Source organism: Ipomoea triloba, chromosome 3 (genome assembly GCF_003576645.1).
Source record: "Ipomoea triloba cultivar NCNSP0323 chromosome 3, ASM357664v1".
Classification (NCBI taxonomy): domain Eukaryota; kingdom Viridiplantae; phylum Streptophyta; class Magnoliopsida; order Solanales; family Convolvulaceae; genus Ipomoea; species Ipomoea triloba.
The window spans coordinates 19,957,179-19,984,062 of record NC_044918.1 but is presented as its reverse complement, the minus strand read 5'-3'; the positions used below and the strand labels follow the sequence as shown (position 1 = coordinate 19,984,062).

General features: G+C 32.0%; 4 protein-coding genes across 10 annotated transcripts in view; all 4 read right to left on the bottom strand.

The window, feature by feature from the left end:
• Positions 1-18,295, bottom strand: part of LOC116012663 (protein SIEVE ELEMENT OCCLUSION B-like) — a 37,315-nt gene extending 19,020 nt beyond the window's left edge. Inside the window, exon 1 of the mRNA XM_031252290.1 lies at positions 18,037-18,295. The gene's annotated coding sequence lies outside the window, so the exon portion shown is untranslated. The remainder of the gene's footprint in view (positions 1-18,036) is intronic.
• LOC116012664 (protein SIEVE ELEMENT OCCLUSION B-like) overlaps positions 1-26,001 on the bottom strand; it is a 29,873-nt gene extending 3,872 nt beyond the window's left edge. For 2 of the 6 annotated variants that reach the window (XM_031252291.1, XM_031252295.1), the window contains exons 1-6: positions 25,640-26,001; positions 24,908-25,006; positions 24,375-24,789; positions 24,169-24,296; positions 23,390-23,974; positions 23,030-23,164 (exon numbers count right to left, since the gene is read on the bottom strand). In XM_031252291.1, coding sequence (XP_031108151.1) covers positions 23,030-23,164; positions 23,390-23,974; positions 24,169-24,296; positions 24,375-24,789; positions 24,908-25,006; positions 25,640-25,834 — 1,557 coding nt within the window. In that variant the 5' untranslated portion in view covers positions 25,835-26,001. Of the gene's footprint in view, positions 1-22,155; positions 22,917-23,029; positions 23,165-23,389; positions 23,975-24,168; positions 24,297-24,374; positions 24,790-24,907; positions 25,007-25,639 lie in introns of those variants that run through there. The other 4 variants (XM_031252294.1, XM_031252296.1, XM_031252292.1 and 1 more) reach the window with 4 other exon arrangements.
• On the bottom strand, positions 4,161-9,094 carry LOC116012662 (protein SIEVE ELEMENT OCCLUSION A-like). 2 transcript variants are annotated; one of them, XM_031252287.1, is made up of 8 exons: positions 8,872-9,094; positions 7,413-7,578; positions 6,955-7,050; positions 6,396-6,831; positions 6,165-6,292; positions 5,361-5,942; positions 5,023-5,157; positions 4,161-4,909 (listed from the first exon to the last, which is right to left on the bottom strand). In XM_031252287.1, exons 1-8 carry the CDS (start codon positions 8,955-8,957, stop codon positions 4,244-4,246), a joined length of 2,295 nt encoding a protein of 764 aa, XP_031108147.1. In that variant the 5' UTR covers positions 8,958-9,094; the 3' UTR covers positions 4,161-4,243. The 2 variants fall into 2 exon arrangements, with proteins under 2 accessions (XP_031108147.1, XP_031108148.1); XM_031252288.1 differs by lacking the exons at positions 6,955-7,050; positions 7,413-7,578 and having other exon boundaries at positions 4,162-4,909; positions 8,872-9,091.
• LOC116012666 (protein SIEVE ELEMENT OCCLUSION B-like) lies at positions 14,927-17,388 on the bottom strand. Its single transcript, XM_031252297.1, has 4 exons — positions 16,549-17,388; positions 16,162-16,260; positions 15,768-15,902; positions 14,927-15,659 (listed from the first exon to the last, which is right to left on the bottom strand). Exons 1-4 carry the CDS (start codon positions 16,741-16,743, stop codon positions 14,985-14,987), a joined length of 1,104 nt encoding a protein of 367 aa, XP_031108157.1. The 5' UTR covers positions 16,744-17,388; the 3' UTR covers positions 14,927-14,984.
• Positions 26,002-26,884: the final 883 nt, after the last annotated feature.

Here is a 26,884-nt window from a genome sequence, read left to right as displayed (position 1 = left end):
CTTCACCTACCATAGGATGGGTACCCAACTGATTCACTTCAATATGCATAATATGTTTTTTTAATTATAATTAAAACAAAAAAAATTCATAATTTTGTGCCCTTTGCTATATGCCACGACCATAATAATAAAAAAAAAAATTTAGAGTGGTCGCTAATTGATACCTCATTCTCATTATTTATTTATTTTAAATGTTAATATTCTCACTTATCCCGGACTATCTCATTTACACATTGATTTTTTTTTAATAATAGTATTCACTTTGAGATGAAAAAAACTACGACATTAATTAGAATGTATATTGGGGGTGGGTAGGTATTCCCCATGCCTACTAGGGAATCAAACTCTGATCACCCTAAGCACACTCTGATCACCCTAAGCACGGTCTTCATTCTCCAAAATTTCTCCCTATCTCTATGCTTTTAGGGTGGAGAATTGGAGTTTTTATTGAAGTTGAGTGCAATTGACATATACTAAACCTATAAATAAGAGTGTTGTCTCCATAACTTTATCTCATTCTTGAATACATTCATATTCCCATTAGCTTAAAGTCCATCATTCCTTAGTTGTCATAGCTTGGTATCCTAATTTTATGAGAATTATATTCTATATATATTAAAATCTTGGCTTTGTTTGCTACTTTTTCTTTTGTCCTTTTTTGTGGTTGAAGTTGCTTGTTACAGCTTCATTCTGGTAAAATACTCCTTGAACATACACAAAGACATAGAAAGAGAGGGTGTAGCTCAGCTTGTTCCATCTTTACATTTGTCTGTCTTTCTTGCTTTTTGTCCAGTGAATTGAAACCACCAAATTTGGACCATTATATATATATTCCTCTCCTAGAAATTCCAATTCTAATATATACTAGCTTTAAATTAAACCTGTTTGAAGTACACATCAATTTGATATTGACAAATAATGCCTAATCGCATGCATAAAATAGTATTACCACCTTAGCTAGGTTTCTGCAAAGATTGGCAAATTTGATAAATGTATCATCTCCAATAGGTATGGTGGTTATACTACTACTAAAAGCAACAATAGCCATTGCAAAGGAGTGGAGTGTAGCTACTAAAATAATCATCACATTCAGAAATGGCAAAAGCAGTGACAGACAGATCAGAAAAAGAATAAACCGAGGCTTGAGATGTTGGATAAAAATTAATGAATAAAAACACTCATGATTGCCAAGGACCTTGTAGTCCAGTGGCATCAAACCCTTCTCTTTATACGGGAGGTGGTGGGTTTGAGCCTCAGTGAACACTTCCATAGAGTGCAAACTTTTAATATTAAATGTGCAAACGAGTGTTCACGTTTGCATAGTAAAGTTGGTGATAATTATGAAACTGTCACCACATTTTTTTTTAAATCTGATCTGGTGCGTTCAATTTTTTCATATGGAAGGTTGTGATTACTTCTTAGTTTTCTCCAACAAACTTGTTCTCATATGATCCAATACATACATACATACATACTAAGTGGTAGGGGACTGACCAAATAATTTGCTCCATTCACATGGGTGGAATTGAACCCAACCTCATTCTTAAGGGACGAGATGTTGAACCACCATGCTAACCATGTTGGTTATTGCAATAGATTATAGTGATGTATTTTTTTACTCCAGTTAAAACCTTATGCTAAGATTGGCTTTTATATAATTTTTGAACAAAGTTGATGTTACAATTAGTTTTTCTTTTGAACAAATTACTTTCAGCACCATCCTCCCCCGCCATGTTTCTCAAAACTCTTTTAATTTTTTCAACATTAAATTTTATTTATTTGTTACAATTAGTTTTTCTTTTAAAATTGTGTTATTCTACCATTTACTAAATATAATTAATATGTAATTTAATCATTTAGTTAAAAAAGTTTATGAGAGAGACAAATTTACCCGTTTAGGTAAAGGCTTAAATGATAAAATTTATATTAGCATTCTTTATTAAATGATAAAAATTAATACCAATTTAATTAAACATGAATTAATCATGCCAAGCTAAGCAAATAAAAGTCAAGGATGTAATGTATTAAAACTAAAAGATTAAAACTAAATAATGTAGCAATGCTTCTATAATCAAAATGATTAAAATATGAAAATTAATATTATGCTTTATCCATCCAACCAAACCTTTTTAAGTATCTCAAACAATTAGGAGCAATTGAGCACCTATCTAGATGGTATATTCACTAACAAAAACATGGTTGAGTATGTTTATTTCATTGTTTAAGTTACTCATCAACTATTACAATATTTTTATTTTTTAATCTTTAATTTGTTTTACTTGTACTTTTGGACTTTTAAAATACATTTTAATTTTAATTCAAAATATATTAAAAGTTCTTAATTCGTAAAACTCCCTCAAAACCCATTATATTGCCTTTGAGGACATTTTGATTATTTAAATTAAAAGTAAATAATTTTCAAAAGCAAGAACTAAAATTAAAAAGGATGAATAAAATTTCAGGGATAAAATTAAAAATTAGTAACCGAAATTAAAAGGAACAATACTTAAATAAGCCATCAAACTATACGCAAAAAATTCAATTGAGTTATCCAACTTAAAAGAAAAAATTACAAATGGATCCAGTGACAATCCAAAACCATTTAATCCAGCCAAAATTGACATGCATGTTCTACCAGAACGTGGCGATTACATGCATCCACTAAAAAATTATTTTAATAATTTTAAAAAAATAAAATAAAATAAAGAATCTCTCATCCTTCATCTTTGAGTGGAGACAAAAGCCATGTTTGATAACATAATTAGCTTATCAATCAAGTTTGACTTGTTTGACTTAATAAATTAAAACAGCCAATATAAGTGTTTGGTTAATTAACTTTTGTAACAGTTTATTGCTTCAAAACACGCTAAAATTCAAAAAGCTACTCAAAAGAAGTTTTTTTGATAAGCTTTTTGAGAAAATAAATTATACCCTTAAATGTTATTTTGTATGTAATCAACTATCTATTAACAACTAATTTACCAAACATATTTCTATAACCAGCTAATGCTATCATCTAGTCAAACCCACTAACACAATCCGCTAACAGCTATTTGCCAAACACGGAAACACCCCCAAAGTGATGGTTTCATCTCTAGCTTGGAGACGAAGATGTTTCTTTATCTTTGGTTGGAGGCGAAGAAAAGTTCTTCGTCTTCAAGTTGGAGACGAATGGAAGGAGAGGGGAGTTTCTTTTTATTTTATTTAAAATTATTAAAATAAATTTTAAATAATAATTTTAAAGGATGTAACGGTCACATCGGTCGAGAGAGGTAAAACAGGTCAATTTTTGATTTAGTTGTATAATTTTGGATTGTTTAAAAACTCAATTACAATTGTTTGAGTTGAATAATTCGGGTTTTATCGAGGCAAACCCCACTCCTCTTCCGAGTATGTGAGTAAACTCTCGCCCTGTGATCCTAGCCGGCAAAGGACCACAAGGAGGTTAACCAGCCTAGGTTGCCCATAGCTGACCGGCTCAAACCCGGGTGGCAGAAGAGTTGAATAATTCAATTGCATTTTTGCATGCAATTTAGTTAGTTATTTTAACATTATTTCAAAATAGAATAAAGTTAAACTTGATTTGAATGTCGCCACAATTTCAAGTCAAAGAGTAATAGAGTGTTGTGGCACGAGCAATATAATTCTCTTGGGGATCCAACATTGGTCGAAGTGTCAAACCTTTTTAGATTGTGAGCATTGGATTCTATGCCTATTGCTTTTGCCAAAGGTTAAGCTACGGATCGGATGTACAAGATATATATTACCAAGAAATTAATACGGGTAGTTGTATATAGACTGAGGGAAAACAATGTTAAGATTGAATGAGTAAGAGCAATCTCATCAGGCTGGATTTTTTCTTTAATTTTTTTGTGTGTCCACCATCTACTTCAGCAAAAGAAGAAGCATTTTTGTGTGTCCCACCATCTACTTCAGTAAAAGAAGAGAGTTTAAGTTCCTCAAGGGAGGTAGGGAGGGTGACACTTAATTGTTTTCACAGACTCTCTCAGTTCAAAATGAAGGGTAGTGAGATCAATGTATTTTAATTTATGGAAGAGAGATGGGAGAGAAACTCAAGATTTGAGATTAGAGCAATTAGAACTCTAAAAAGAAACATAAAATTTAAAATGACAATAAAATTAAACTGAAATAAACACACACATATATATAATATAATATAATAGAAATGACTAATATAATTACACATGAGATCAGAATTGAAAACCAAACACACCATCTAGTACTAATCTTGATCGGAGTCAATGTCATGACCATGACAACATGTGAAGGTAACAAATTTATGCATTCGGTAAGAACACTCGGGGCATTTCTCATTCTCTGGAATTTTGCTCAAGGTAGTTGAATATTCAAGAGCACAACAAGAATGACTTTTTAAGGAAGAAGAAGTAAGCATCTCATGGTGGTCTTTGAATGCCTTATCAAAACCTTTGGTGGCTATGTTTTCCTTCCAAATCTCATACTCATTTATAACTTGCAGTATTTTAGCTCCATGCCCACATACAACCATCTTCTTCCCTTTACTTAGCACGGCCCATCCTTCAATTCTTGTATTCTTACCTTCATAGGCCAACAATTTCTTGAGTCCTTGCAAAATTTCATCATTGCACTCTTCACCAAACTGATTAATTGCGTCCAAATAATGGATTCTTGACAAAAACATGCTTCGGAGACGAGTCCAAAACCACCATACCAAGTAGGATTCATTCAATGCATAGTGACTCAATTTTTCTTTACGAATGATTGTTCTTATCAACTTATTTTTACCAACGTAGGCCAACTTTACATTCAATTGGATTTTGGAAGCAAACTCACTTACCTTGGTAGTGAATTCTCGAACCCAGTTAATATCGTTTCCTCCGTATAAGAAAATATAATCTTCTGTGCCAAACTGAAGACATTAAAGAACATATATAATTGCTAAACAATTTGTAAAAGAAATAAGAGGCCGTAGGCATGTAGGGTATAGTATAATTTATAAGAGGTTGAAGCTAGAAGTCATACCCAATATTGTATCTCATAATTAGCAAGATAAACATTGCGGCCATCTGTTCCTACCACAAGGTCAAGACTGCAATTTGGTTCTTGTTGCCACAGGAAGTTTTCCCTTTCGTTGTTATACGGAGTGGATTGTTCTATCTGATTATGAATGAAAATATGAAAATTAATTTTATAAAATGCCAAAGTTTTGAAAAAAAAGAAAAAAGAAAAAAAAAGACTACTTGTTTGGAGGGAGTGGGGGAGTGAATCTACAAATATATTTTTTTAATCATTAACTTAATTGTATTTTTTCTAAGAACATGATGACTTGGAAATAGATAAATGCATGAAAGAGATCTTACCAAATTTTGTATCCTCTTTTTAATATTGTGTTCCCAAGCAACTATCTTGTCGTTAATGTCATCAACCAAAACACTTATCATATCATTGATTTCAGGTATCACACGATCGATGTTCGAAGTCCCTTTCTTCAACTCTTCTTCTACCAAGGCAGTTATATTATATATTCCTTGAACTCCTAATGTATTTTTTTCAATATACGTAAAAGTCCATATATATATCATGTGCATTATATTTCGATGAACAATTCTTCCTTGCTGATCTAATGAAACAATGATTGGCTCCCCTCCCATCTGGAAGTCTGGAAAGAGTTGCTCTTTAACAAATCTAATAAATTGTGGTGAAATCATTTTTTGCAGATTGTCCAACCAGTACAAGTTGGACATCCTTCTTTTTAATCTTGCAAATTGTTTCTCATCCTCAGTAGTCCATGATGCATCATCATTCTGAACGATTGGAATCCAAAGTAGTCTTGTATTCGCAAGCCAGGCAAAACAATCCAGAAATTGAATCGTCAGATCAGAGATGTCAAGGCCCTGGGTAATTAGCAGGGCCACTCTTGTGTTGTTCCAATCATTTAATCCCTAATATACATACATACCAAATATTCACACGTTACCAAGTTTTTATTTTTGCATTGCATGCTTTTCACATTAGGCAGTTGGATGAAATAGTTCCACTACACTTTAAATATATATAATATTAACCTATTTTTTATAATTAAAAAGACATATATAGCAAAGAATAATACGAATTGAAGTAGTAAATAATGAACATTATTGTTAGTTTGAGGTTCAAAATCTCACCTTATCTTTAAATAGCATCTCCCCATTCTTGACATTAAACATTAGCCTGAAAACTTCAGACTTACTAGAAGAATTGTAATATAAAGCACGCTTCAATGCTTCATACGATTCCTCAGCCCTCTTCTTTTCTGCATATATATGAAAAATAATCAATTTATATATTATATAGTTAATCCTCAATAAATAAATATGAACATATATATATGAGGGAGTGTATAAAATTAAACCAACCTAGTTCTGAGGAAAAAGTATGGAGTATGGCAGCAATTGAAGAGGTTAGTTGTTTTTGAGGAGAAGCACAATAATAAGCACCCACACTCCCAATAACACTTCTACCTATCCAATAGCTCACAATTGGCAAGGCAGAGATTATTGATTGCGGCCTAGAGTAATTAGATGGCGGCATAGTTTGTTTGAGCTCAACCACGCATTTAGTGAGTTGTAAAACAGAAGTGATGCAATCAAAAACTGCTTTTTGGTTGAGCTTTTCCAACTTCTGAGGCATTGCCAGTCGGGAAACACGGCTGAGTTCTCCATAGACGATGGAGAAAGCTGAGAGCATCAACACCATCTTATCTTCCCAACTATAGGAACACAGTATTCTTAGCACATCAATAGTGGTGGAGTGTTCATTTTTTGCACTACTCTTCAAACCAGCAGAAGCTATCTGAAAACAGTATTTATATATATATATATATATAGTGAGACGTACTACTTAATTCTCAAGATCCATCAATATATTGCTCCATCTTCAATTCGCCATCAAATGATTTAGAAAGATTAATCACACCTCAAATGAAAGTTGTCTGAAATGAGATGGAAGTTCTTCGTAATTGATGTCTTCAAGTTGATGCAACTTATCCACCCCTGCTTCTTCACCAATACCCTCAACCCCACAACACATTCAAAACAACATTTTAGCTAGTGTCTAGCTTCTACAGTTAATAAACAAATTAGTGTTTTTTCACCTTTTAATTCGTCTCAGGACTATAATATCATTTTTACATTTGATCCCTGACTATAAATTTTTTCATATTCTGTCTTATGACTTTGATAGTCACACAGTTGTGGGATCAAAAGTGAAAAAAAAAAAACTCAAATAAATTACATAGAAATATTTTTAACAATTAAATGATATAGAATCACAAGCAATAAGAAAAATTAGACTCGAATGTGCATAGTTTAACTGGTTAAACTTAAATAGTTTTAACTTCCTAATACCAAAAACTGATAAGTAGATTAACATACCATCTTGACACTAAGAATGTTTTCTGTCATGTTCAAAATGAAGTTGGTGTTGAACTTTCTACCGTCATAGTTGTGAGTGGACAAGACTTCCTCCCTGATTATGCTCTCATCAAGAACTTGACTTCTCGGTGATGGGAGTATCATTGTTGGGTGTGGAATTATTCTCCTAGATAGCAATAGTGTTTGGTTTGCCATATTGAATTGAGAATTAAGGGGGAAATGAGGACAGCTTCGATCTAGTATTAGTAGTGTTTGCTTATGTTTACTCACTACTAAATGATCACTTATATAATAGCATTTCAGGCTCAAATGAAGGAGAATCATAATAAGGTTAGATAAAAATATATTCTTATCCTTCAATGCACTCCAAGAATTATATTTATAAAGAAAAAGAGTGATAATATATAAACATTTCCAAGACTTAAGCAACACGTTATTATAAAGTGTATGCTAAGAATTTAATCCAATTTTAACCCCTCAACTTTCATCACATTTCAATTTATAATCTCCTAACTTTCATATTTTTCACTTTAAATGCATGACTATGACTATGAACAAAAATTAGATTTGGCTCAACAGGTGATGACTATTTTTGGAGGGCAAAACTATCCTTCCCCTCATTATTTTAGACAAAATCACACATACTTTTCTAAATCATTTCTTCAACACAAGAAGCATCCACAACATACCATTAGAAGTCATTTATGTTGGAGGTACTATATATCTATATCACTCTCAATATACCCTTGTTCAGAATCGGATATAAATTAAAGTGGCAATGACATCGGTTTAGATCGAGAATACTCATATTCAAAACTCAGCTTAAGTTCTAAATTTTTAACATTAATTCTCCACTTACCATAGGATGGGTACCCAACAGATCAGATTCATTTCAATATTAATAATATATTTTTAAAATAATAAATTAATTATTATTACTTGGTTTTATTAAATTTAATAAAAAAATTTATTTGACTAGAATTAATAAAATTATCTGTAATATTTAAATAAGTCTATTCACAAATTATGTTAAAATAAAAATCAATTATATGTATAATTGTTCTTTTTATATCACACATTATCTTAATACAAAAATTAATTAATATGAAATGATTATTATTGTATATATCTTTTATATAAGACACTAATATTAATTATAAACAATATATTAAGAATATATATATGGGATTAGTTGGGTCAGATGAAAGATTAGGTGAATTTTTTACATTCAAACAATACAATATAGGTCTAAATTAATCACCATTCTTAAATGTCATGTTTTGCATATTCTTTCCTTTAGCAGTTTTCTATTTGAATTAAATCTTTTTACTTTATCCATTCATCCTTTTACTTTTGGTTGAATATAAAAATGTGTAAACACATTTTAATATAGTAAGTGAAACATCAGGCAGAAGAAAGTATAAAGCATGTAAGATGGATAAATAATGAAATTAATTACCTCTTGTATCGTTCCATGCTGAAGAGCATCCCATCCCCATGAATTAATAATTGAACAAAATATAAAAATATGTTTGAGAAGTGCATATTTGTTTACAATTATGTGATATTGGGTTTGAGGAGATCAGAGAGGGAGTAAGGAGCGACAGGGATTTGGGTTTACAAATTACATAGGAAAGTGTTGTGGAGAGTAGGAGTGGTTTGTGGGGGAGAGAAACAAGTGAAAGACAATTTAGCCATTATAGTATTAGTACTTCATGCGATTCTGTCTGAATAATGTTTAAAATCTGTGTGTGTTTTGCAATTATTGTAGGGGTTAAGTTGGATACTCCAACACAGTGATTCTAGATATATCGTTGGTAGGCATTGGGCGTGGTCAATGGATCGAGAAGGTGTAGTGACAGCGTTTGAGTGAGATTTATAATATCATCAACCGTTGAGATTTTTTCTCTAATTTTTTTTATAGGCTCTAGCATCTACCTCATCATCCCCGCAAATTATTGCATGGACCATGGTCCACAGAGCTGTGTGGACCAAAAATAAAAAGTATATTATTTTTATACTGAAGGTACATTATTTTTGTACTGTAGGTACATTATTTGACAGTATATATCAAATAATGTACCTTCAGTACAAAAATAATGTACCCTAAAATAATGTATCTACAGTATAAAAATAATGTATCTTCAGTACAAAAATAATATACTTTTTATTTTTGGTCCACACAGCTATGTGGACCATGGTCCATGCAATAATGATTGATCATCCCCAATTTAATTGAATCTCAAAATAATTTTTGTATAAACTGTTATTATATATCAACTATATTTTAATTATTTTAAATTATAATTGTAATTAAATCATTCAAAATTTAATTAAATTAATAGATATAAAATTATATATTACATTAAAAAATGATGTTACATATTAAATTTTTTGTAATAAGAAAATAATTAAAACAAAAAATAAGAAACAATAAAGAAGTCATCAAATTTAAAACAAAAAAAAAAAAAACATAATTTGGTGCCATTTGTTATATGCCATGACCATAATACAGATTAAAAAAAAAAAAAAAGGATTTAGAGTGATCGCCAACTACCTGCTACTCTGAAGCGCCCATCGAGCGCATTTCGAAAATGCGCACACTGGGTGTAGGCGTCATGCAAAAAATACATGTTTTGCAGGAGAAAAAATTTTAACAAAAATTCTCATCCCATCAATTAAAAACTCCACCCCTAATTTTTAGTTATGAAAAAAAAATTTGAAAAAAATACTTGTGGGAATATAATGCTCTTAAGAGTGCGTGAATCATCTCAATTGGCTAAAGAAATTAGAAAATATAATTAATTAAAAATCTATATACACAACATTTGAGTAAATACAATTATTGTAGGGATGTCCAGGGGCGTGACAATCACGTGGCACATCCTCGTCCCCGCCCCCAACTTTCTCCTCCATTCCCATACAGGCCGGAATGGGAAAAAACTCTCCATTCCCATACAGGCCAGGTTACTTGAGGGTGGGGATTCCCCAACCCCACTAAAATTTTTATAATTTTTAACGTTTTATTTTTTATTTTTATTTGATTTGTGACATAATGGTAATTGATACCTCATTATTATTATTATTATTATTATTATTATTATTATTATTATTATTAAAAACAAAAAATGGTAACACTCTCATATATTCCGAACCATCTCATTTATAGGTTCATTTCTTTTTAATAGTGTTCATTGTGCGATGAAAAGGACTACGACATNGGGGGGGGGGGGGGGGGAGGTACTCCCTACCCTTACCAAGGAATGAAACTCTCCCTCATCCCTATCATCATTCTCCAAAATTTCTCCCCATTTCTATGGGGTTAGGGTGGAGAATTGGATTCGTTATCAAGATTGAGTACAATTGACATATACTGAACCTATAAATAAGAGTCTTGTTTCCATGACCATAATTTTATCTCTTTCTTGAATGCATTCATTATTCCCATTGGCTTAAAGTCCATTATTCCTTAGTTGTCATAACTTGGTATCCTAATTTCATGAATTATATGTTAGAGAAAGTCCTCTCTGACAATCGGAAATACAAGAAATTGGAAAAACGAAAACAAAACAAATCACAAGGAAAAATAATAATCCACGTAGGATTGAACAATTACACGGAAATAATCCACAAAGGATTAGAAGATACAAGCAAGGTGAACTGTATGGCCTTCGGGGTGGTTGGAAGCACGAGTCGTGTTGTCACTATCCTTAAAACCTTATTTGCCGCTTCCCGATGTGCTGGAACGTTGCGGCCTAGGCTTCCCAGGATAAAACGTGCTACGATCCGCCGTTTGAGCACACAAACTTGGACCCGGCGAACTAAACCGTGGGATGAACGCAGATGGCTTGAAGGAAATATGAGCAGGGTTTTGAGGGAGAAAACAGTGTATTCGTGTGTTCTTGGTGTGTCATTTTCAAACCTGCTGCTCACAACGAATATATAGTGAAGGATGAGATCATTGCATTAAATCTGGCATTTAATTCCCATTCGTAACCTCCACCCACTAGCAACCTATTTACACCCATCAAGAAATAAACTCTGAAATAATTGGAATTAATCATATTAATTCCGTAATATTAAGAGTCATTTCTGAACGGATCCAGTAGGTGAACGGTCGCAATCGAGAGGTCACCAAAGTCGCTGTTCGAGACATTGTTCATATCTGCGTACCTTCGAGACATAGCTCGTGCCGCGAGATGTCGAGAAGTGCCAGCTTCGAGACATCGCACTGCAGCGAGACAGTGAACGCACGCGCCGACCCGGGCTGCGCGATATCGCCCTTGTACGCGTCTCGAGAGGTCAGTGGCGCCGACCCGGGCTGCGCGATATCGCCCTTGTACGCGTCTCGAGAGGTCAGTGTATTAGATGTCTCGAACGAGATTTCATGTGGTCTGAGATGGAAAACTCGTTCGAAAATATGGCATAACTTACGAGTTCAAGCCAAAACTCCTTTTGGGATTTGATTTGCACCCCCACCCCACCCCACCCCCCTTGCACACGAGAGAGAGCATCTATGCTATACAAGTTACTTAGTCATAAAAAGTCCCTTGTATATATAGTGGTGCAAAAGTTCATTCCAAACCAATGTGGGACAAACTACATAAGCTTTTCCACACTTGAATTCCATCTCAAATGGGTCTACTTTGAGAATCAATTTCTCATTCACCCATTATCTATTTTGAGCGTATAATATATCGATCTCTTCGTCTAAGAACGAAGAACCCGAATCCACTTTGACCCGACCCAAAATCGGAAGTGGACCCACATATATTTATACCACAAAATGGCCACTTAAAATGTCATTTTAGTGCAAATTTCCAACATTATATTCTATATATAAACAAAGACTTAAAATCTTGGCTTTGTTTGCTACTTTTTCTTTTGGTCCTTTTTTCTGGTTGAAGTTGCTTGTTACAGCTTCTTGTAAAATACTCCTTCAACACCAAGACATAGAAATAAAGAGAGGGTAGTGTAGCTCAGCTTGTTCCATCATTACATTTGTCTGTCTTTCTTGCTTTTTGTCCAGTGAAACCCCCAAATTTGGACCATTATATTCCTCTCCTAGAGATTCCAATTCTAATATATACTAGCTTTAAGCCTGTTTGAAGTACACATCAATTTAATATTGACAAATATAATGCCCAATCGCATGTATAAAATAGTATTACCACCTTAGCTTTCTGCAAAGATGGCAAATTTGATAAATGTATCATCTGATTCTGATCTCCAATAGCCATTGCAAAGGAGTAGAGTGTAGCTACTACACATCACAATCAGAAATGATAAAAGCAGTGACAGACAGAAAGAATAAACCTTGACTTGAGATCGATATTGGGTAAAAATTAATAAATAAAAAGCAAAACGGAAATAAAAAATTACACTTTTCGTTTATAAGTTATAAGGTAATTGTAAAATTCATCCCTAAGTATTGGTCATGCTCACTTTTCATCCTTAAATTATTATTGATGTTGTACTTTTTGTCCCTTTACTAATAAAACATTAAGGACGAAAAGTGCAATGCCAATGATTAAAGGACCAAAAGTGAGCACGAAAAATCATGCTCACTTTTCATCCTTGAGTTATACTAAATTTGTAAATTTGGTCCATAATATTTTATTAGTAAAGGGACGAGAATTACAAATTTTTCTTTTTGTTTTGATTTTTTAAATTATTTAAAATAATTTTTTTTAAACTATAAAATAATTTTTTTTAAATTATTTAAAATAATTTTAAAAACCTATTTTAATAATATATAATTAATTATTTTAAATAATTAAAAAAAAACAAAACAAAAAATACACAAAAAGCCGGCAGCCCCCCGGGACTGCCGACTTTTGCTTCTTTTTTTTTTCTTAAATTTTTTTATTTAAAAATTATTAAAATTATTTTTAAAATATAATTAATTTAATAACATGATACAAATTACAAAATTTTACACTTAATTACAACCCAATGAGTAATAACCTGCTAAACAAGTTATTTAAGACTCAATTGCACTTTTTTACCGGTTTAGGGACTTTAATAGAGCTTTTTCACTTAGGGAGCTCAATTGCACTATCCATTATACTTAGGGGGCTAATTTGATAGTTTTTCCGGTAAAAATTAATAATCAAAAAGAATCATGATTCTTTATATAATTATATATAATATCATGATATGCGCTCCCACTACCGGGGTATTGATGAGCATATTTTATACCTTGATTTAAATAAGTTTTTATAGGTTAATTTTATTATTTATATCTTATATTTCATTATTTTTAGTATATTTTGTTAAAGTAAGATTAGGGAACTTGATTAATGGATATAACGTTAAACAAACTTCTAACATAAATAAATGAATTAGAGTTGGTCCAATTTGTTTAATAACCCTAGTTACACTTTGCTTTATTTTTGTTTCATTTGGTTTGCTGCGTCAATTTATTTTGTTTCTTTTGTTTCGTTTATGAATAGGGAGCAGTGAAATTGAAGGGCTAAAGGCTTAAGATAGGTTTGCGAACAGTGCGTAGGAACGTAACCAGCGAAACGAAAGGTGAAGGCGCAAGGAGGAACGCAACTTAGACTGGTTAGTTTCAGCGGAAAATTCTTTGAATAAAATTGAATTTGAAGATGAAGCTGTCAGAGAAATAAGCCCTTGATGTGGTAAGAGCAATGATTTTAGGAAAATTGTTGATTTGGAACCTTATAAAAGGAGAGATATTCTTATGTATTTTATGCAAATTGTTACTTTCATATTCTTAGAATTTAAGAATAGTTTGCTCTATGTCTAGCTAATTTACTTAATTCTGATTCAGCTATATAATATATGTGTGTGTGTGTGTTGATAACTAACATTGCGTTCAATGATTCTAAAGCAAGGGAAAGCCCGAACAAAACTACAAAGTGTATCAAACAATATTACAAAGTGTCATGCCTCGTGATGTGAAGTGCACTTTTATATATCATTGGATGCAGTTTACAGTTTAGTTTGGTGCACTTTAAAGTTTGAAATATCTACTAAAATGTTACAGCGTTTTTCTTTCAGAGCCGTTAATATGAGGGATGAGTTCTTAATTTTTATTCAGACATCCGTTCTTACATGAACCCATCCATATACATAGAGTGTAGCTAATTCATCAACTTTTCCACCAAATTCCCAATTACATTAGATATGACTGCTCAGAGCCTGCATCATCAATAACTAATTAATCAACATTTTTCTCTTCATGCAATGCCTCTCTTCCTATTACTCTCAATTGGTACAATCTCGATCTGGGTATTCACAAGCTCTATTTATTCAAAGCCTCAGCCAATAAAAGTGGATTAGACTAGTCACCATTACATGTTCTTCCATATCTTGATTTCCCATTTTGACATTCCCATATATATATGCAAAATAATATATGCCTTTTTATGTGGTGTATTGACTATTGACCTCTTTTGTAATTTAGCAATTAGCATGAACATAGGGTCTAAAAAAGAAACATACAATTCAAAATGGCAATAAGATTAAACTGAAAGAAACATATATATAATATAACCGAAATGACTAATATAATTACACATGAAAATTAGAAACCAAACACACCATCTAGTGATACTTTTCGTCTAAGTCAAAGCCATGACCATGACAACATGTAAAGGTAACAAATTTATGCATCAAGTAAGAACACTCGGGACATTTCTCATTCTCTGTAATTTTTTTCAAGGTAGTTGGATATTCAAGAGTACAACAAGAATGACTTTTTAAAGAAGAAGAAGAAGTAAGCATCTCATGGTGGTCTTTGAATGCCTCATCAAAACCTTTGGTGGCTACGTTTTCCTTCCAAATCTCGTAGTCATTTATAACTTGCAGTATTTTAGCTCCATGCCCACATACAACCACCTTATTCCCTTTGCTTAGAAGGGCCCATCCTTCCATTCTTGTATTCTTACCTTTATAGGCCAACAATTTTTTGAGTCCTTGCAAAATTTCATCATTGCACTCTTCATCAAAGTGATTAATCGAGTCCAAATAACAGATTCTTGACAAAAACATGCTTCGAAGACGAGTCCAAAACCACCCTAATATGTAGGAGTTGCCAAATGCACAGATACTCATTTTTTCTTTATCAATGAATGATCTTATCATCGTGTTTTTCCCAACATAGGCCAACTTTACCTTCAATTGGATTTTGGAACCAAGTTGATGTACCTTGGAAGTGAATTCTCGAATCCAATTAATGTCGTTTCCTCCGTATAAAAATATATAATTTTCCATGCCAAACTGAAGAAATTAAAGAACGTATATAATTGCTAAACAATTTGTAAAAGAAATAAGAGGTCATAGGCATGTAGTGTATAATTTATAAGAGGTTGAAGCTAGAAGCCATACCCATTTTTGTATCTCATGATGAATATAATGATTGCTGCGGTTATATGTTCCTACCACAAGGTCGAGACTACAATTTGCTTCTTGTTGCCATAGAAAATTTTCCCTTTCTTTGTTATACGGAGTGGACTGTTCTATCTGATTATGAATGAAAATAAAGTAATTAATGTTATAAAATGCCAAAGTTTCGAAAAAAAAAAAAAGGAAAAAGACTATTCGTTTGGAGGGAGTGGGGAGAGTGTAACTACAAATTTTTTTTGCACTACTCTTCAAACCAGCAGAAGCTATCTGAAAACAGTATATATATAGTTAGACGTACTACTTAATTCTCAAGATCCATCAATATATTGCTCCATCTTCAATTCGCCATCAAATGATTTAGAAAGATTAATCACACCTCAAATGAAAGCTGTCTGATATGAGAAGGAAGTTCTTCGTGATTGATGAGCTCTTCAAGTTGATTCAACTTCTCCACCCCTGCTTCTTCACCAATACCCTCAACCCCACAACACATTCAAAACAACATTTTAGCTAGTGTTTAGCTTCTACCGTTAATAAACAAATTAGTGTTTTTTCACATTTTCTCACGACTTTGATAGTCACACATTTGTGGGATCAAAAGTGAAAAAAAAAAACTCAAATAAATTACATAGAAAATTTTTAACAATTAAATGATATAGAATCACAATAAGAAAAATTATACTAGAATGTGCATAGTTTAACTGGTTAAACTTAAATAGTTTTAACTTCCTAATACAAACAAGTGATAAATAGATTAACATACCATCTTGGCACTAAGAATGTTTTCTACAATGCTCAAAATGAAGTTGGTGTTGAACTTTCTACCATCATAGTTGTGAGTGGACAAGACTTGCTCCCTGATTATGCTCTCATCAAGAACTTGACTTCTCGGTGATGGGAGTATCATTGTTGGGTGTGGAATTATTCTCCTAGATAGCAATAGTGTTTGGTTTGCCATATTGAATTGAGAATTAAGGGGGAAATGAGGGCAGCTTCTAGTATTAGTAGTGTTTGCTTATGTCTACTCACTGCTAAATGATCACTTATATATAAGAGCATTTGAAGCTAAAAAGAAGGAGAATCATAAGGCTAGATAAAAATATATTCTTATCCTTCAGTGCACTCCAAGAATTATATCTATAAAGAAAAAAGAGTGATAATATATAAACAAATTTCCAAGATTTAAGCTACACGTTATTATAAAGTGTATGCTAAGAATTTAATCCAATTTTAACCCCTCAACTTTTACCACATTTCAATGTATAATCTCCTAACTTTCAAAATTTTCACTTTAAATGCATGACTATGACTATGAACAAAAATTAGATTTGACTCTACACGTGATGCCTATTTTTGGAGGGCAAAACTATCATTCCACTCATTATTTCAGGCAAAATCACACATACTTTTCTAAATCATTTCTTCAACACAAGAAGCATTCACAACATACCATTAGACGTCATTTATGTCGGAGGTACTATATATCTATATCACTCTCAATATACCCTTGTTCAGAATCGGATATAAATTAAAGTGGCAATGTCATCGGTTTAGATTGAGAATACTCATATTCAAAACACAACCTAGCTAACCTTAAGTTCAAATTTTTAACATTAATTCTCCACTTACCATAGGATGGGTACCCAACAGATCAGATTCATTTCAATATTAATAATATATTTTTAAAATAATAAATTAATTATTATTACTTGTTTTTTTATTAAATTTAATAAAAAAATATTATTTGACTATATTAATAAAATTATCCGTAATATTTAAATAAGTCTATTCACAAATTATGTTAAAATAAAAATAAATTATATATATAATTGTTCTTTTTATATCACACATTATCTTAATATATACTAAAATTAATATGAAATGATTATTATTATTGTATATATATTTTATATACGACACTAATATTAATTATAAACAATATATTAAGAATACAGGATTAGGTGAGTAAGATGAAAGACTAGAACCCCGACTCATCTCCATATTGGTGAAATTTTTACATTCAAACAATACAAGATAGATCTAAATTAATCACCATTCTTAAATGTCATGTTTTGCATATTCTTTCCTTTAGCAGTTTTCTATTTGAATTAAACCTTTTTACCTTATCCATTCATCCTTTTACTTTTGGTTGAATATAAAAATGTGTAAACATATTTTAATATAGTAAGCAAAACATCAGGCAGAAGAAAGTATAAAGCACGTAAGGTGGATGAATAATGAAATTAATTACCTCTTGGATCGTTCCATGCCGAAGAGCATCCCATCCCCATGAATTAATAATTGAACAATTAAATATAAAAATATGTTTGAGAAGTGCATATATATTTGGTGACAATTATGTGATATTGGGTTTGAGGACGGAGATCAGGGAGGAAGTAAGGAGCGATAGGGATTTGGGTTTAGAAATTAGGTAGGAAATGTTGTGGAGAGTAGGAGTGGTTTGTGGGGGAGAGAAACAAGTGAAAGACAATTTAGCCATTATAGTATTAGTACGTACTTCATGTGATTCTGTCTGAATAATGTTTAAAATCTGTGTGTTTGCAATTATTTTTGGGTTTAAGTTGGATACTCCAACTCAGTGATTCTAGATTGGGTGAGATTTATAATATCACCAACCGTACGTTGAGATTTTTTCTCTAATTTTTTTTGTAAGCTCTAGCATCTACCTCATCATCCCCAATTTATCTGAATCTCAAAATAATTTTTGTATAAACTGTTAATATATATCAACTATATTTTAATTATTTTAAATTATAATTGTAATTAAATCATTCAAAATTTAATTACAGATTTAGAGTGATCGTCAAGTAGCGGCTACTCTGAAGCGCCCAGCGAGCGCAGTTCAAAAATGGGTACAGCTGGCGTAGGCATCATGCAAAAAATACATGTTTTGCAGGGGAATAAGTTTTAACAAAAATTCTCATCCCATCAATTAAAAACTCCACCCCTAATTTTTAGTTCTGGAAAACATATCCAAAAAAATACTGGTGGGAATGCCCTTAAGCGTGTGCAAATCATCTCAATTGGCTAAAGAAATAAGAAAAATAAATAATTAAAAATCTATGTACACAACATTTGAATAAATGCAATTATTTGTAGAGATGTCGGGGAGCGTGACAATTATATGGCACATCCTTGTCCCGCCCCCAACTTTCTCCTCCATTCTCATTACCCGGGGATGGGAAATAACTCCCCATCCCCAGAGGGTTACTTGAGGGTGGGGATTCCCCAATCCCACTAAAATTTTTATAATTTTTAATGTTTTATTTTTTATTTGATATGTGACATAGTCGTAATTGATACTTCATTCTTATTTTTTTGTTTAAATGTTAATATTCTCACATACTTTGGACCATTTCGTTTACATTGCACATTGATTTTTTATTTTTTTAGTAATAGTATTTATTGTGAGAAGAAAAAAACTACGACATTAATTAGAATATATATTTGGCGGCCCTACCCTTACCAGGGAATGAAACTCTCCCTCATCCCTATCCTCATTCTCCAAAATTTCTCCTCATTTCTATGCAGTTAGGGTGGAGAATTGGATTCCTTATCAAGGTTGAGTGCAATTAACATATACTGAACCTATAAATAAAAGTTTTGTCTCCATGACAATAACTTTATCTCATTCTTGAATACATTCATTATTCCCATTAGCTTAAAGTCCATCATTCTTAGTTGTCATAGCTTGAATTGGTATCCTAATTTCATGAATTATATTCTATATATACACAATGACTTAATATCTTGGCTTTGTTTGCTACTTTTTCTTTTGTCCTTTTTTCTGGTTGAAGTTGCTTGTTACAGCTTCTTGTAAAATACTCCTTCAACACCAAGACATAAAGAGAGGGTAGTGTAGCTCAGCTTGTTTCAGTGAAACCACCAAATACTTCTTTACATTTGTCTGTCTTTGTTGCTTTTTGTCCAGTGAAACCACCAAATTTGGACCATTATATTCCTCTCCTAGAAATTCCAATTCTAATAATATATATATACTAGCTTTAAACCTGTTTGAAGTACACATCAATTTAATATTGACAAATATAATGCCTAATCGCATGTATAAAATAGTATTACCACCTTAGCTTTCTGTAAAGATGGCAAATTTGATGAATGCATCATCTGATCTCCAATAGCCATTGCAAAGGAGTAGAGTGTAGCTACTACATCACAATCAGAAATGATAAAAGCAGTGACAGACAGAATTGAAAGAACAAACCGTGACTTGAGAGTGTATATATATAATATCATGATATGCGCCCCCACCACCCGGGTATATATATATATATATAGGATCTGGTGCGTACTGGCCGCCTAGGAGAGAACTGCGGACGAATCACAGCACGCCACGTGTCCGGAATGTAGTTGCACATAACGTTATAACTAGGTGCACGTAATGTTATAACTAGGTGCCCATAGGTGCACCCAGGTGCATAAATGCTAACAAGGTAAATTACTTGCACGTGTAAGTGAAAATAGGTGCACACGTGCAAGTAAAATGTATTACAAGTGCAAGTAAATTGTACAATGAGCATCAATACTAAGTGCACCTAATGTTATAACTAGGTGCACATAAGTTGCACCCAGGTGCATGAATGTTAACAAAGTAAATTACTTGCACAAGTGCAAGTAAAGTGTATTGCAGATGCAAATAAAATGTATTACAGGTGCAAGTGAATTGTACACTGAGCATCAATACTAAGTGCACCTAATGTTATAACTAGGTGCACCTATGTTGCACTAGGTGTATGAATATTAACAAGGTAAATTACTTGCATTTGTAAGTGAAAATATTTGCGAAAATAGATGCATGAATATTAACAAGTTAAATTATTTGCACTTGTAAGTGAAAATATGTGCGAAAATAGGTGCATTTGTAAGTAAAACTAGGTGCACTTATAAGTGAAACTAGGTGCACTTATAAGTGAAATTAGGTGCACTTATAAGTGAAACTAGGTGCACTTGTAAGTGAAACTAGGTGCACCAAAGTTCCAGTTATTTACAAAAATGTCACCGCGTCTTTTTTTTTTTTTTTTAAATTGCATCTGATTCGTTGATCTGGACACGTGGACGGCTGTGAAGCGTTCTCATTTCTTACCTGGGCGACAGTACGCACAGGAGTGCAACCCTATATATATATATATATATATATATATATATATATATATATAATGTGTTGATAACTACCATTGCATTCAAGATATAAAACAAGTGCACGTGAAAATGATCAATGATTCTAATTCTAAAGCAAGGGAAAGCCCGAACAAAACAACAAAGTGTATCAAACAATATTACAAAATGTCGCGCCTTGTGATGTGAAGTGCACTTCTATATACCATCGGATGCACTTTACAGTTTAGTTCGGTGCAATTTAAAGTTTGAAATATCTACTAAAATGTTACAGTGTTTTTCTTTCAGAGCCGTTAATATGACGGATGAGTTCTTAATTTTTACTCAGACATCCGTTCTTATGTGATCCCATCCATATATATATAGAGGGGTAGCTAATTCATCAACTTTTCCACCAAATTCCCAATTACATTAGATATGACTGCTAAGAGCCTGCATCATCAAACTAATTAATCAAAGATTCTACACCAATTAAATTTGTGATATTCAAATATTTGGAATTTTGATGAATTTGATATAAAATTTTGATGAATCACATGCTAGATAGAGTTTTAATGAATTATATTTTTAGTTAATATCACAGCTATAACATCATCAATGAAATCTAAAATTAGTTATATAGTTTAAATTTAAAATTAGTTATATAGTTTAAATTTAGACTAATAATATAGTTTTCAAAAAAAAAAATCGATAAAACACATAGTCAGTATAAAATTTGTTTAAATTTCAAATATTAAACAAAGAAAATTAGAAAGGAAGAGACAATATAATATAGCTTGGCACATGGGGGAGATGAGAGTGTCAAACTAGCCAGGTATGACTTGCCTAAACACCAATGAAAAGATTAAATATTTAATTTTACATTTATGCCCTCAATTTTAACACCTATTTAACATAGATTTAACAGAATGATCAAAATTGGTACAAAATCAATAGTTAAGAGACCAACTTTGTTAAAAATTAAAAATCGAGGACAAAAATTGGTAAAAGTCAATAGTCGAAGGACTATTTCTAGAATTAACTCTTAAAAATTTGTGAAATAGGGTGACTAAAAATAATAACGGGTGAACTCGCAATTCTTAATTGGAATAAATATCTATTTATATTTATAGTATAGAGTATTTATGTGGTGTATTGACTATTTACCTCTTTCGTAATTTAGCAATTAGCATGAACATAGGGTCTAAAAAGATACATAAAATTTAAAATGGCAATAAGATTAAACTGAAAGAAACATATATATACTATAATGAAAATGACTAATATAATTACACATAAAAATTGGAAACCAAACACACCATCTAGTACTAATCTTCGTGGAAGTCAATTTCATGACCATGACAACATGTGAAGGTAACAAATTTATGCATCGAGTAAGAACACTCGGGGCATTTCTCATTCTCTGGAATTTTGCTCAAGGTAGTTGAATATTCAAGAGCACAACAAGAATGACTTTTTAAGGAAGAAGAAGAAGTAAGCATGATGGTCTTTGAATGCCTCATCAAAACCTTTGGTGGCTATGTTTTCCTTCCAAATCTCATACTCATTTATAACTTGCAGTATTTTAGCTCCATGCCCACATACAACAATCTTCTTTCCTTTGCTTAGCAAGGCCCATCCTTCAATTCTTGTATTCTTACCTTCATAGGCCAACAATTTCTTGAGTCCTTGCAAAATTTCATCATTGCACTCTTCACCAAAGTGATTAATTGCGTCCAAATAATGGATTCTTGACAAAAACATGCTTCGAAGACGGGTCCAAAACCGCCATACCAAGTAGGATTCATTGAATGTATAATGACTCAATTTTTCTTTATGAATGATTGTTCTTATCAACTTATTTTTACCGACGTAGGCCAACTTTACATTCAAGATCAATTGGATTTTGGAAGCAAACTCACTTACCTTGGTAGTGAATTCTCGAACCCAGTTAACATCATTTCCTCCGTATAAGAAAATATAATCTTCTGTGCCAAACTGAAGACATTAAAAAACATATATAATTGCTAAACAATTTGTAAAAGAAATAAGAGGCCGTAGGCATGTAGTGTATAGTATAGTTCATAAGAGGTTGAAGCTAGAAGTCATACCCAATATTGTATCTCATAATTACTAAGATAAACATTGCGGCCACGTGTTCCTACCACAAGGTCGAGGCTGCAATTTGGTTCTTGTTGCCACAGAAATATTTCCCTTTCGTTGTTATACGGAGTGGATTGTTCTATCTGATTATGAATGAAAATATGAAAATTAATGTTATAAAATGCCAAAATTTTGAAAAGAAAAAAAAAAAAAAAAAAAAAAAAAAAACAAGCCAAGACTACTTGTTTGGAGGGAGTGGGGGAGTGAATCTACAAATAATTTTTTTTTTTTAAATCATTAACATAATTGTATTTTTTCTAAGAACATGATGACTTTGGAAATAGATAAATGCATGAAAGAGATCATACCAAATTTTGTATCTTCATTTCAATATTGCGTCCCCAAGCAACTATCTTGTTGTCAATGTCACCAACCAAAACACTTATCATATCATTGATTTCAGGTACCACACGATCGACGTTCGAAGTCCCTTTCTTCAACTCTTCTTTTACCAAAGCAGTTATATTATATATTCCTTGAACTCCTAATGTATTTTCTTCAATATATGCACAAGCCCATATATGTATCATGTGCATTATATTTGGATGAACAATTCTTCCTTGCTGATCTAATGAAACAATGATTGGCTCCCCTCCCATCTGGAAGTCTGGAAAGAGTTGCTCTTTAACAAATCTAATAAATTGTGGTGAAATCATTTTTTGCAGATTGTTCAACCAGTACCAGATGCTGGGCATCCTTCTTTTTAATCTTGCAAATTGTTGCTCATCCTCAGTAGTCCATGATGCTTCATTATCCTGAGCCATTGGAATCCAAAGTAGTCTTGTATTAGCACGCCGGGCAAACCATTTCAGAAAATGAATCCTCCGTTCAGAGATGTCAAGGCCTTGGGTAATTAGCAGGACCACTCTTGTGCTGTTCCAATCATTTAATCCCTAATATACATATATACATACCAAATATTTATTTTTATTGCATGCTTTTAACCTTAGGCAGTTGGATGAAATAGTTCCACAACTCTTTAAATATATATAATATTAACCTATTTTTGATAATTAAAAATACATATATAGCAAAGAATAATAGTAAATAATGAACATTATTGTTAGTTTAAGGTTCAAAATCTCACCTTGTCTTTAAATAGCATCTCTCCATCCTTGACATTAAACATTAGCCTGAAAACTTCAGACTTACTAGAAGAACTGTAATATAAAGCACGCTTCAATGATTCATAAGATTCCTCGGCCCTTTTCTTTTCTACATATATATGAAAAATAATTAATTTATATATTATATAGTTAATCTTCAATAAATAAAAAAATAAATAAAACGAACCTAGTTCTGGGGAAAAAGTATGGAGTATGGCAGCAATTGAAGTGGTAAGTTGTGCAACTTGATTTTGAGGAGAAGCACAATAATAAGCACCCACACTCCCAATAACACTTCTACCTATCCAATAACTCGCAATTGGCAAGGCAGAGATTATTGATTGCGGCATAGAGTAATTAGATGGCTTAGTTTGTTTGAGCTCAACCACGCATTTAGTGAGTTGTAAAACAGAAGTGATGCAATCAACAATTGCTTTTTGCTTGAGTTGTTCCAACTTGTGAGGCATTGCCAGTGTAATGGAGAAAGCTGAGAGCATCAACACCATCTTATCTTCCCAACAATACGAACATAGCATTCTCAGTACATTAATAGTGGTGGAGTGTTCATTATTTGCACTACTCTTCAAACCAGCTGATGCTATCTGAAATTTATGGAAAACAGAATATCTATAGTTAGACGTACTACTTAATTCTCAAGATCGAACAATATATTGCTCCATCTTCGTCATCAAATGATTTAGAAAGATTAATTAATCACACCTCAAATGAAAGTTGTCTGATATGAGTAGGAAGTTGTTCGTAATTGATGAGCTCTTCAACTTGATTCAACTTCTCCACCCCTGCTTCTTCACCAATACCCTCAACCCCACAACACATTCAAAACAACATTTTAGCTTCTACAGTTAATAAACAAATTAGAGTTTTTTCACGTTTTAATTTGTCCCACAAGTAATGCTATAGGATCATTTTTATATTTGATTCCTAACTATAAATTTTTTCATATTCAATCTCACAACTTTGAAAATTTTGTCACATTTGGTTTTCCTAACCTAATTTTTAGTCATTAGTGACCAAATTTCAAGCTAGTGATTTATCTTGATGGACAAAATTGCCATTTTCAATTCCCTCCCCCAAAAGTTTAAGATAAAAGTCATAAAAAATGATAATTTTGCCTTTTAACACAAGACACCAGTGACTGAAAATTATATTGCCAGAACCAAATGTGACAAAGATTTAAAAATCGGGGGACTAAATATAAAAAAAAAAAAGTGATAATTAGGAACCAAATGTGAAAATAGTTACATAGTTGTGGGTTCAGAAGTGAAAAAAAAAAAACTCAAATAAATTACATAGAGAATTTTTAACAATTAAATGATATAGAATCACAAGTGATAAGAAAAATTATACTCGAAGGTGCATAGTTTAATAATTGGTTAAACTTAAATAGTTTTAACTTCCTAATACCAACAAGTGATAAATAGATTAACATACCATCTTGACACTAAGAATGTTTTCTACAATGCTCAAAATGAAGTTGGTGTTGAACTTTCTACCGTCATAGTTGTGAGTGGACAAGACCTGCTCCTTGATTATGCTCTCATCAAGAACTTGACTTCTTGGTGATGGGAGAACCATTGTTGGTTGTGGAATTATTCTCCTAGATAGCAATAGTGTTTGGTTTGCCATATTGAATTGAGAATTAGGGGGGAAATGAGGACAACTTCTAGTGTTAGTAGTGTTTGCTTATGTTTACACACTACTAAATGATCACTTATATAATAGCATTTGAAGCTGAAATAAAGGAGAATCAAGATGTCTAGAGAATCAAATAGCTAGATAAAAATATATTCTTATCCTTCAATGCACTCCAAGAATTTTATTTTTAAAGAAAAAGAGTGACATATACACATTTTCAAAACTTAAGAAACACAGTTATTATAAAGTGTAAGCTAAGAATTTAATCCAATTTTAGTCCCTCAACTTTCATCACATTTCAATTTATAATCTCCTAATTAACTTTCATATTTTGTCACTTTAAATGCATGACTTTGCTAGGAAAAAAAAATCTGATTTGGCTCAACTGGTGATGACTATTTTGGGATGGCAAAACTATCCTTCCACTCATTATTTCGGACAAAATCACACATACTTTTCTAAATCACTTCTCCAACCCAACAAGCATTCACGAAATACCATTAGAAGTAAATCAAATAATTTATATCTATATCACATTCAATATATCCTTATCGTTCGGAATCTCATGTCCTTGCTACCTGATCTCCATCTTTGTCCGTCTATTTGAAATATCAAACAGTCAAGTACCATGTGCATTAAGTTCTTGGGTAACACTTAGATATTAGTAGATATGAATTAAAGTGGCAATGAGATCGATTTAGATTTTAGATTGAGCATACTTACATTCAAAACTCAACGTAGCTAACCTTAAGTTCAGATTTTTAACATTAATTCTCCACTTACCATAGGATGGGTAGCCAACAGATTCATTTCAATATTAATAATATATTTTTAAAATAATAAATTACTTATTATTACTTGTTTTTTTATTAATTTAATAAAAAAAATTATTTGACTATAACTAACAAAATTATCTGTAATATTTAAATAAGTCTATTTACAAATTATGTTAAAAGAAAAATCAATTATATATATAATTGTTCATTTTATATCACACATTATCTTAATACTAAAATTAATATGAAATGATTATTGTATATA

Excerpts from the sequence above, each read along its gene's own strand:
- LOC116012662 (XM_031252287.1), bottom strand. The coding sequence starts at position 8,957 with ATGCACTTCTCAAACATATTTTTATATTTTGTTCAATTATTAATTCAT. Across the intron at positions 7,051-7,412 it reads ACATTCTTAGTGTCAAGATG|GGTATTGGTGAAGAAGCAGG; the intron begins GTATGTTAATCT and ends TGTGGGGTTGAG. Across the intron at positions 4,910-5,022 it reads ATTATGAGATACAATATTGG|TTTGGCACAGAAGATTATAT; the intron begins GTATGACTTCTA and ends TAATGTCTTCAG.
- LOC116012666 (XM_031252297.1), bottom strand. The coding sequence starts at position 16,743 with ATGGCAAACCAAACACTATTGCTATCTAGGAGAATAATTCCACACCCA. Across the intron at positions 16,261-16,548 it reads ACATTCTTAGTGCCAAGATG|GGTATTGGTGAAGAAGCAGG; the intron begins GTATGTTAATCT and ends TGTGGGGTTGAG. Across the intron at positions 15,903-16,161 it reads TCAGACAGCTTTCATTTGAG|ATAGAACAGTCCACTCCGTA; the intron begins GTGTGATTAATC and ends ATTCATAATCAG.